Consider the following 12,145-nt stretch of genomic DNA (forward strand, 5'->3'; position numbering starts at 1 on the left):
ATCTTAGTTGAAGTGGTTTCAGTTTTTCACCATTGAGGACGATGTTGTCCGTGGGTTTGTCATATATGACCTTTATTATGTTGAGGTAAGCTCCCTCTTTGCCTACTTTCTGGAGAATTTTTATCATAATTGGGTGTTGAATTTTGTTGAAAGGTTATTCTGCATCTACTGAGATGATCATATGGTTCTTATTCTTCAGTTTGTTAATATGGTGTGTCACAATGAATGATTTCCATATATTGAAGAATCCTTGCATTCATGGAATAAACCCCACTTGATCATGGTGTATGATCCTTTTAATGTGCTGTTGGATTCTGTTTGCTACTATTTTGTTGAGGATTTTTGCACCTATGTTCATCAGTGATATTGGCCTGTAGTTTACTTTCTTTGTGACATCTTTGTCTGGTTTTGGTATCAGGGTGATGGTGGCCTCATAGAATGAGTTTGGGAGTGTTCCTCCCTCTGCTGTATTTTGGAAGAGTTTGAGGATAGGTGTTAGCTCTTCTCTAAATGTTTGATAGAATTTGTCTGTGAAGCCATCTGGTCCTGGGCTTTTGTTTGTTGGAAGATTTTTAATCACAGTTTCAATTACAGTGCTTGTGATTGGTCTGTTCATATTTTCTGTTTCTTCTGGGTTCAGTCTTGGCAGGTTGTGCATTTCTAAGAATTTGTCCATTTCTTCCTGGTTATCCATTTTATTGGCATAGAGTTGCTTGAAGTAATCTCTCATGATCCTTTGTATTTCTACAATGTCAGTTATTATTCTCCTTTTTCATTTCTAATTCTATTGATTTGAGTCTTCTCCCTTTTTTTCTTTATGAGTGTGACTAATGGTTTATCGATTTTGTTTATCTTCTAAAGAACCAGCTTTTAGTTTTATTGATCTTTGCTATTGTTTCCTTCATTTCTTTTTCATTTATTTCTGATCTGATCTTTATGATTTCTTTCCTCCAGCTAACTTTGGGGTTCTTTTGTTCTTGTTTTTCTAATTGCTTTAGGTGTAAGGTTTGGTTGCTTATTTGAGGTGTTTCTTATTTCTGAGGTAGGAGTGTATTGCTATAAACTCCCTCGTAGAACTGCTTTTGCTGCATCCCATAGGTTTTGGGTCGTCATGTTTTCATTGTCATTTGTTTCTAGTTATTTTTTTTATTTCCTCTTTGATTTCTTCAGTGATCACGTGGTTATTAAGTAGTGTATTGTTTAGCCTCCATGTGTTTGTATTTTTTACAGATCTTTTCCTGTAATTGATATCTAGTCTCATGGCGTTGTGGTCGGAAAAGATACTTGATACGATTTCAATTTTCTTAAATTTACCAAGGCTTGATTTGTGACCCAAGATATGATCTATCCTGGAGAATGTTCCATGAGCACTTGAGAAAAATGTGTATTCTGTTGTTTTTGGATGGAGTGTCCTATAAATATCAATTAAGCCCATCTTGTTTAATGTATCATTTAAAGCTTGTGTTTCCTTATTTATTTTCATTTTGGATTATCTGTCCATTGGTGAAAGTGGGGTGTTAAAGTCCCCTACTATGAATGTGTTACTGTCGATTTCCCCTTTTAAGGCTGTTAGTATTTGCCTTATGTATTGAGGTGCTCCTATGTTGGGTGCATAAATATTTACAATTGTTATATCTTCTTCTTGGATCGATCCCTTGATCATTATGTAGTGTCCTTCTTTGTCTCTTCTAATAGTCTTTATTTTAAAGTCTGTTTTGTCTGATATGATTATTGCTGGTTCAGCTTTCTTTTGATTTCTATTTGCATGAAATATCTTTCTCCATCCCCTCACTCTCAGTCTGTATGTGTCGCTAGGTCTGAAGTGGGTCTCTTGTAGACAGCATATATATGGGTCTTGTTTTTCTATCCATTCAGCCAATCTGTGTCTTTTGGTGGGAGCATTTAGTACATTTACATTTAAGGTAATTCTCGATATGTACGTTCCTATTCCCATTTTCTAAATTGTTTTGGGCTCGTTATTATAGGTTTTTTTCCTTCTCTTGTGTTTCTTGCCTAGAGAAGTTCCTTTAGCATTTGTTGTAAAGCTGGTTTGGTGGTGCTGAACTCTCTCAGCTTTTGCTTGTCTGTAAAGGTTTTAATTTCTCCATCTAATCTGAATGAGATCCTTGCTGGGTAGAGTAATCTTGGTTGCAGGTTTTTCTCCTTCATCACTTTGAGTATGTCCTGCCACTCCCTTCTGGCTTGCAGAGTTTCTGCTGAGAGATCAGCTGTTAACCTTATGGGGATTCCCTTGTGTGTTATTTGTTGTTTTTCCCTTGCTTTTAATATGCTTTCTTTGTATTTAATTTTTGACAGTTTGATTAATATGTGTCTTGGCATATTTCTCCTTGGATTTATCCTGTATGGGACTCTCTGTGTTTCCTGGACTTGATTAACTATTTCCTTTCCCCTATTAGGGAAGTTTTCAACTATAATCTCTTCCAATATTTTCTCTGTCCCTTTCTTTTTCTCTTCTTCTTCTGGGCCCCGTATAATTTGAATGCTGGTGCATTTAACGTTGTCTGAGAGGTCTCTGAGACTGTCCTCAGTTCTTTTCATTCTTTTTTCTTTATTCTGCTCTGTAGTAGTTATTTCCACTATTTTATCTTCCAGATCACTTATCCGTTCTTCTGCCTCAGTTATTCTGCTATTGATCCCATCTAGAGTCTTTTTCATTTCATTTATTGTGTTGTTCATCATTGTTTGTTTCATCTTTAGTTCTTCTAGGTCCTTGTTAAATGTTTCTTGCATTTTGTCCATTCTGTTTCCAAGATTTTGGATCATCTTTACTATCATTATTCTGAATTCTTTTTCAGGTAGACTGCCTATTTCCTCTTCATTTGTTAGGTCTGGTGGGTTTTTATCTTGCTCCTTCATCTGCCGTGTGTTTTTCTGTCTTCTCATTTTGCTTATCTTACTGTGTTTGGGGTCTCCTTTTTGCAGGCTGCAGGTTCGTAGTTCCCGTTGTTTTTGGTGTCTGTCCCCAGTGGCTAAGGTTGTTTCAGTGGGTTGTGTAGGCTTCCTGGTGGAGGGGACTAGTGCCTGTGTTCTGGTGGATGAGGCTGGATCTTGTCTCTCTAGTGGGCAGGTCCATGTCTGGTGGTGTGTTTTGGGGTGTCTGTGGACTTATTATGATTTTAGGCAGCCTCTCTGCTAATGGGTGTGATTGTGTTCCTGTTTTGCTAGTTGTTTGGCATAGGTTGTCCAGCACTGTAGCTTGCTGGTCATTGAGTGAAGCTGGGTGCTTGTGGTGAGATGGAAATCTCTGGGAGATTTTCGCCATTTGATATTATGTGGAGCCTGGAGGTCTCTTGTTGACCAGTGTCCTGAAGTTGGCTCTCCCACCTCAGAGGCACAGCACTGACTCCTGGCTGCAGCACCAAGAGCCTTTCATCCACATGGCTCAGAATAATAGGGAGAAAAAGTAGAGAGAAAGAATTAGTAGAAGTAGGAAGAAAGAAAGAAAGAAGGAAAGAAGGAAAGGAGGAAAGGAAGGAAGGAAGAAAGAAAGAAGGGAAGAAGGAAAGAAAGGAGGGAGGGAGGGAGGAAGGAGGAAAGGAGGGAAGGAAGGAAGAAAGAAAGAAGATACAGTAGAATAAAATAAAGTAACACATAATAAAGTTATTAAATTAAAAAATAATTATTTAGAAAAAAAAGGGACGGATAGAACCTTAGGACAAATGGTGGAAGCAGAGCTATACAGACAAAAGCTTACACAGAAGCATACACATACACCCTCACATAAAGAGGTAAAGGGGAAAAAATCATATATCTTGCTCTCAAAGTCCACCTCCTCAATTTGGGATGATTCGTTGTCTAAAGGAGGGAAAGAAAGAAGGAAGGAAGGAAGGAAGAAAGAAAGAAAGAAAGAAAGAAAGAAAGAAAGAAAGAAAGAAAGGAAGGTATAATAAAGTTATTAAAATTAGTTATTAAGAAAAAAAATTTAAAAAAAAAAACGGGCGGATAGAACCCTAGGACAGATGGTGGAAGCAAAGCTATACAGACAACATCTCACACAGAAGCATACACATACACACTCACAAAAAGAGGAAAAGGGGAAAAAATCATAAATATTGCTCTCGAAGTCCGCCTCCTCAATTTGGGATGATTCGTTGTCTATTCATGTATTCCACAGATGCAGGGTACATCAAGTTGATTGTGGAGCTTTAATCTGCTGCTTCTGAGGCTGCTGGGAGAGATTTCCCTTTCTCTTCTTTGTTCTCACAGCTCCCAGGGGCTCAGCTTTGGATTTGGCCCCGCCTCTGCGTGTAGGTCGCTGGAGAGCGTCTGTTTTTTGCTCAGACAGGACGGGGTTAAAGGAGCCGCTGATTCGGGGGCTCTGGCTCACTCAGGCCGGGGTAAGGGAGGGGCACGGAGTGCGGGGCGAGCCTGCGGCGGCAGAGGCCGGCGTGACGTTGCACCAGCCTGAGGCCCGCTATGCGTTCTCCCGGGGAAGTTGTCCCTGGATCCCGGGACCCTGGCAGTGGCGGGTTGCACAGGCTACCCGGAAGAGGGGTGTTGACAGTGACCTGTGCTCGCACACAGGCCCCTTGGTGGCGGCAGCAGCAGCCTTAGCGTCTCCCACCTGTCTCTGGGGTCTGTGCTTTTAGCTGCGGCTCGCGCCCGCCTCTGGGATCCGCGCTTTTACCGCGGCTCGCACCCGTCTCGGATCCGTGCTTTTAGCCGCGGCTCGCGCCATTCTCTGGGGTCTGCACTTTTAGCCACGGCTCGTTCCCGTCTCTGGAGTTTCTTTAAGCAGCGCTCTTAAACCCTTCTTCTTGCGCACCAGGAAACAAAGAGGGAAGAAAAAGTCTCTTGCCTCTTCGGCAGCTCCAGACCTTTTCCCGGACTCCCTCCCGGCTAGTCGTGGTGCACTAACCCCTTCAGGCTGTGTTTGCGCAGCCAACCCCAGTCCTCTCCCTGCTCTTCGACCAAAGCCCGAGCCTCAGATCGCAGCCTGGTCTGCTCCGGCAGGTGAGCAGACAAGCCTCTCGGGCTGGTGAGTGCCCGTCGGCACCTATCCTCTGTGCGGGAATCTCCCCGCTTTGCCCTCCGCACCCCTGTTGCTGTGCTCTCCTCCGCGGCTCTGAAGCTCCCGCGTCCGCCTCCCGCAGTCTCCGCCCGTGAAGGGGCTTCCTAGTGTGTGGAATCCTTTCCTCCTTCACAGCTCCCTCCCACTGGTGCAGGTCCTGTCCCTATTCTTCTGTCTCTGTTTTTTCTTTTTTTCTTTTGCCCTACCCAGGTACATGGGGAGTTTCTTGCCTTTTGGGACGTCTGAGGTCTTCTGCCAGCGTTCAGTAGGTGTTCTGTAGGAGTTGCTCCACGTGTAGATGTATTTCTGGTGTATCTGTGGGGAGGAAGGTGATCTCCACATCTTACTCTTCCGCCATCTTCCCCTCCACCCGATTAAGAGAAATTTTATATCAGAGGATAAGTTCCTGATAGTTCATGAGTTTCAACATAGTTCTGGAGCACGTTTGTCTCGCACCATCTAGAAAGGCGATATGTAGTACGTAAGAGCGTGAGATTCCTGAACCAGACACCTGGTCTTTCACTCCCAGCGCTACCATTTACTAGTTGTGTAATCTTGGGTAAATTCCGTAACCTCTTTGTGCCTCTTTGCTTGTCTGTAAAATTGTGATGGTAATAATACCTAACTATAAGATTATTTGGTGAATTAAGTGTAGGGCATTCAGCACGGTGCCCACGAATTCATAAGCGTTATATATGTGTTAACTATTATTTTATTATCAAAGCATTTTGCTGAGTTTTCATTGAAGGATTAATTGACATTTAATACAGGAAGAATATGGGCCCTATAGATAACCTTAACACTTAAAAACTACAATGTAGAAATACTAACCTCTGAGAGGGAATCTGTCACCTCTGTAGTCCCTAAAGCACTATCGGATGATTTCCATTAATATTAATTAGGTCAATAAAAAGTATTAATGTTTAAATACAAGCCATGGTTATCAGAAAAATTTATTAGCCTTAATACTTCACCCCCCATTTGTATAGGATAAATGAGGTAACTCAAAAGAGAGAGATTTTATGTTTTATCATTAGTAAATAGCTAAGCAGTGAAGAACTGAGGAACTCAGCTTTGACCACATCTTGGACTAAGTGAGATTTAAGGATTGTTTGGTATCCAAGGATACCTCTTAATGTAATTTCTATAAATCTGAGAAGAAAAGAGATTGTGATGATCTCATTTGAGAGTAATATGTGGAAGAAGGACCAGAATACATTGGAAATGCTGCCTAATCAAAGCATTGTTTTCATGTATATTTTATAGTTTTTAAGTGATTTTTTTAGCTTAATGTTTTGTAGCTGGAACATTTTATGTCATAATTACTAGTCTCATCAGAGATTTCATTTTTATTTATACAAATATGTGGAATCTATGATTAGATGTGTGCATTTAGGCCAGTTGGACCTCCTTTATTTTACATCAATGTACTTTTGGAATTTGGAATTCTCCTTTTTCAAGTATAATGCATATATATCTGGCACAGCTTCCTGCTTGACTCTATTGTTGTGCCTTATGTAAAATGACATTTAGTTTGCTTCTCATTGATTAGAATCAATAACATAAGTCATAATTATGTCCTGGAATAATATGCATTTCTAGTCTGGCTGCACTGTAGGTGGTGGGATATGGCCTGGGAAGCTAATCATCCTTTATCATTTCTTTCCACTTGGGAGAGGACACCCAGAACGCTAAACAATCAACTTCTTAACTGAATATATAGGATAAAGTTGTTTATAAATTGGGGTCTCTTGTACTAAGGGGAAATATTGAGACCACTCTTTTTGCAAAACATAAATGGAGAACTAAGGCAAAGATAATTCAATCAGAATTTATGTCATCACCTCAAGATTTCAAGCCAAACCACAAGACTAGTACAGTGTAATGTGTATATGTGTTGTGATGTCAATGTCCAATTCAAGTTAACTCTACATTTTATTGATCTGATGAGCACATTTGTTTGCTAAAGCCAAAAGACAATGCAGGTTCCCTGTCAGACTGTTATGATTGAGAGACCCCCTAAATTGTTTGGACTTATTGGCTTAATTATTCCACATTTGGGAATCCATGGAAGGGTCTCTGTTCTGGAACACTGATGCATGTGAGACTGTTGTGACTGTTCTCTCCTTTGCAAAATATTCTGCTGCCTTGGCTTCTGTATTAGTCAAGATAAACTAGGTTATGTTAGAGTGTCAAATTAATCCTGAAATCTCAGTGTTTTACCACAACAAAGGTTTATTTCTCAACCACACTACATGTTCAATGGGTATGGGGGAGGGAGGGGCATTTGGGGGTTTTCTCTGGGGCTTACCTATTCACTGAGGCAGGGGAGAGTGGACAGAGAGTCTCTAAAGGGCTCTTCTCTGATTCAGCCAAACCCATCACTTCTTCTCCCATTTCATTGGCTGAAACCAGTCATAAATCCTCGGTTAGCCTCAAGGGGTCTGAAAAATGGAGCTCTCCATGTGCCTGTGAAGAAGGAATATAGAATTGGGTTTGGCGAGCACAGCACTGTCTGCTACAGTTTTTAAGACACTGCCCTGTCCTGGTTCTTCTACTTCTCAACCTGTTTTTTCTCTGCCTCCTCAATGGACTTCTTTTCCGTCACCCCTTGGGGAACTGGTGCTCCCCAAGTTACCATATCCGGTCCACTATTTTTTTTCTCCCCACAACTATCCCCAGGTACCTTCATCCACTCCTCCAGTTCTAACTGCAAACTATCTGCTGCTAACTTCCAGATCTATTATCCCAAGCCCTGACCTACCCACGAAGCTTTAAACATAAATCCAACGATGACTGATTCAAGGATATCTCAAACTCAATGTGAAAAAATATAAACACATTATTTTTTTTCCCAACCTCATTCGTCCTCTTCCTGTATTCTTTGTCCCAGTTAGTGGCAGCATCGTATTTCCAAGTCTAGATTCCTCCCTATCATTCCCACCTCTTAATTTTGTACGCCATCTTAGCTAGGCTGTGCTGCACAGTTGTTTAGTCAATTATCAGTCTAGATGTCCACTGTGAAGGTATTTTTTAGATGCGATTAATAGTTACATCTGTAGGCTTTGAGTAAAGCAGATTGCCACCCATAGTGTGACTGGGCCTCGTGCAATTAGTTGAGGGCCCCAAGAACAAGGACTGAGGTTTCCTGAAGGAATTCAGCCTCAAGACTGCAACACAGGGACTTCCCTGGTGGTCCAGTGGCTAAGACTCCGTGCTCCCAATTCCGGGGGCCCCGGTTCGATCCCTGGTCAGGGAACTAGATCCCACATGCATGCTGCAACTAAGAGTTCCCATGCCGCGACTAAAGATCCCACATGCCACAACGAGGACCCGGCGCAGCCAAAATAAATATATAAATATTAAAAAAAAAAAAGGACTGCAACACAGAAACCCTGCCTGAGTTTCCAGTATGCCTGCCCTGCTATACAGACCTTGGACTCAAGAGTGTAACATCTGAGTTTCTAACCTTGCTCTATGGATTTCAGCGCCCTGACTTCCCCCAGCTAGGGCATCGGGGAGGTGAGGGCTTGGTTCGGAGGCTGGAGGACTCGGGACCATAGAGGGAGGGGTCCCAGGCTCTGATAGAAGGCACTAGCAGGATGCAGGGACCGCTGACCCCCGACCAGTGGGCGTGCCCGCAGAGTCCCGCCCCTGCCGTCAGCCCTCGGAGACCCCACGCCGCGCCGGATGCGGCTCCCCCCGACTTCCGCTTCGGAAGCGAGGAGCCCGACCGGGAGCCGCGGCGTTTGTTCGTCCGAGCGTGGGTTTTCGGGACTCGTCCGGAGCCACGGTGAGGACCTGAATGTAGCCCGAAGGGACCTTCCCTCCCCCCTCCCCCCATAGCAAAGGTGACCCACCTGCATCCCACCCCTGCGATCTTGTTCTTGGAGGCCCCAGTAGAGCTATCGGGCTGAATTCGGCCTAGGATGTCTCAGGCAGAAGGCCTTGGTCTGTGAGAGTAGCGCTGATTCTACAAATGGAGAAGGTCTAAGTCCTAGATGAGGGCCCTGAGTGCTAGTGAGCAGACCTCGACCCCCAAAGCGGGCCACAGTGAGCAGCGCCCCTGCTCTCAGCTCTAGGAGGCCCTAACAAGGTAGACAGATGTTGAGTGACCTAAATTCCCCTCTAGTGACGAAGGGAAATGAGGGCTACCTCATGGCTCCCAAACTCAGGAGAGGAGGCTCCGGGCGGAGCTGGCAGGCTGTGGTGCCCCCTCATCTCCTCTGGAGATGGTCTCAGGGAGATGAGAGCCTTGGTCTAATGGAATAAGCCCAATTCCGCAAAGGGAGCTAGTCCTCAACAGCATTCATGGTTGTGACACCGAGTGGGGATGGGGGCCCCTCCCACAAGAAACGGGGCAGCATAAAGCACCAGCCCTGTTTTCAGGCTTGGGAGAATTGGGTATTTTGACATGAGTTGCATTCACTTATTCCCAGGACATCTCAGGGAGGTGAGAGACCAGGTCAAAGGGGGCAGCCTCGGGTTGGCAAGGGAGGATTTCAGGTTATGCCAGGTGTCATGGTGAGAACCTTGAGGACTGTGGGGATGTCCCACATGAAAGCATTCAGGCCACAAAGAATCCTCACTATTAGCATCCCTGGGAGACCTCAAGCATAGATGTCAGGCAGAAATGCCCATCAGTTCCCACTACAGGCTAACAGGGAAATAAGGGTCTTGGTCTGAGGAAAGTGGTCCCATGTCAGCAGAGGGAGAAATCTTAGACCCTATTAGGAGGCACATTTAGACCTTGAATTGGGATCTTGTGTGGGACCACAAGGACTTCAGCCTGCCTGCAATAGCTTTCATTCTTGGGAGACCACGTTTAGTTAGATACGGTCATCTTCACTTCCTCCTATTGGGACACAGGGTGGTTTGGCTCTTACTATCATATAGGCATCAATTCAGGCAAAAGTTGAGCTTCTCTACCAGGAGCCCAATTGAGAAACCTGAGTTAGGACTCAAAGTGTCCAGCCCAACCCTTGGATTTCAGCCCAAGAAATCTCTGGGAAGGACTGTCAGGTAGAGCGTCTGCTTCACTTCTTTATATCACGTCTAAGAGAGGTGAGGTCCTTAGTCTGAAGGTGCATCCACCAGTCAGCAAATGGAGAGTAGTGGTTCCAAGCCTTTTAAGGAGCCAAGGTGAGGACCTCGAATGATGATCGCAACGAACTCAGGATAGAAAGGACCCTACTGAGCTCGCAGCTCTGGTGTCCCCTGGCAGGGAGGTGGACTGAGGCACCCCTTCACTTCCTTCTCCTGGATCGCAGGGAGGTTTGAGGTGTCAGCTTAAGAGTAGCAGCGGGGAGGGTGCCCAGGCTCTGCAGAGACCTGACATGATAATATTGAAGATGAACCGAGAGGACCCCACTGCCAGCACCTGTTGTCACCTGAGTAAATCCAAGGCAGGGCTGATAGGATGTAGAGTAAAACTCTAAGGCCTCTGTGTTTCCTCTATGGGATTCTGGGAGGACAGGCTGACCGGGAAAACAGGAACCTTGTGGGTTCCCAGAGCAGTGCCCTCAAGGAAACTTGCAGAGGCAGCCTTTGATAAAGCCAAGGTGGAATCTCCCTACTTTAAGGTGCTCACGTCATCTCATTCTCCAGCCTCCAGGTGTCCAAATCACCTGTCATTGGCCCACACTCCTGTCTGCTGTCCCTGACCACAGCCACCATGCCTCGTGGTCAGAAGAGTAAGGTCCGTGCTCGTGAGGAACGCCGCCGTAACAGAGGTGAGACCCAAGGTCTTAATGCTCAGGCCACCACAGCAGGGGTAGGAGAGACCACTTCCTCCCCCGCTTCTGTTTCTCGGGGCACTCCCCCGAGCCCGCTGCTGCTGGCCCTCGCCAGGAGCCTCAGGGAGCCCCAGCCACGAGCTCTCGTGCTGCAGGGGTTTCATGCCCAGGATATGATGTACGTGCCAAGGGCCAAGTTGAGGAAAGTAAAAATTCCTCCCAGGCCTCAACCTCCAGGGATCCTGGAAAGGATCTTGTAACCAGGAAGGCAGGGATGTTGGTGCAGTTCATGCTGTGTAAATATAAGAGAAAGGAGCCCATTAAAAAGGGAGAAAAGCTGAAGATTGTCAACAAAAGGTATAGGGAGCACTTCCCCGAGATCCCCAGGAGAGCCTCCGAGTGCATGGAGCTGGTCTTTGGCCTAGAATTGAAGGAAGTCAAGCCCAACAGTCATTCCTATGCCCTTGTCGGCAAGCTAGATCTCACCGATGATGGGCGTCGGAGCAGTGGCTGGCGGTTTCGGAAGAATGGGCCCCTGATGCCTGTCCTCGGTGTGATCTTCTTGCATGGCGACCGCGCCTCTGAGGAGGAGATCTGGGAATCCCTGAATGTTTTGGGTGTTTTTGATGGAAGGAGGCACGTCATCTTGGTGGAGCCCAGGAAGCTTATCACAGAAGATTTGGTGCAGGAAAGGTGCCTGGAGTACCGCCAGGTGCCCAGCAGCGATCCGCCATGCTCTGAGTTCCTGTGGGGCCCGAGAGCCCGCGCTGAAACCAGCAAGATGAAAGTGCTGGAGGTTCTGGATGCGGAACCAGAACCGTATCTCCATGGATCTGGAGATCCACGATACGGTCCCCACTGCCTTCCCACCCCACAATGAAGAGGCTTTGAGAGATGAGGGAGAGAGAGCCCGAGCCAGGGCTGCAGCCAGGGCTGGCACTACTGCCACACCCGTGCGCGTTCCAGGGCCACATCCAGCCTCTCCTCACACCCCTAGTGAGGTCTGAAGCCCACCCATTCTTCACTTTGTGGTTGGAAAAGCCTGTTAACCAGTGTTCCTGATATGCTTAAATAACTTGTTGACTTTTTTCCTGCATTTTTAATTGGTGTTCCTTTCAACAGAAAGTTTATTTAGATTCAGAATATAAAGTATATGAATGACATGGATCACACACTTATTGCTGCTTGTCAGATTTAGGAGTAAGAATTCTGTTGTTTGAAATACAAATTGGAAATCCTTAAATCACTTTTGTGGTCCAGAACAAGAATAATATCACTTTAGGATAAGAATATCCTTGGAAACATGAAAGAACACCATGCTAAAATAGGATCAGAAGATAGCTAGGTAGCTAGATGGAGAGATAAGATAGCTAAGACA

General features: G+C 45.2%; 1 protein-coding gene across 1 annotated transcript; it reads left to right on the forward strand.

Moving 5' to 3' along the window:
• Positions 1 to 10,706: 10,706 nt before the first annotated feature.
• Positions 10,707 to 11,764, forward strand: LOC132513579 (melanoma-associated antigen B4-like). The gene is given in 4 exon segments (XM_060138055.1): positions 10,707 to 10,857; positions 10,860 to 11,572; positions 11,607 to 11,715; positions 11,718 to 11,764. Coding segments are annotated over 4 exon segments (1,020 nt in total).
• The last annotated feature ends 381 nt before the right edge of the window (positions 11,765 to 12,145 follow it).

This window comes from Lagenorhynchus albirostris, chromosome X, assembly GCF_949774975.1.
Source record: "Lagenorhynchus albirostris chromosome X, mLagAlb1.1, whole genome shotgun sequence".
Taxonomy (NCBI): Eukaryota; Metazoa; Chordata; class Mammalia; order Artiodactyla; family Delphinidae; genus Lagenorhynchus; species Lagenorhynchus albirostris.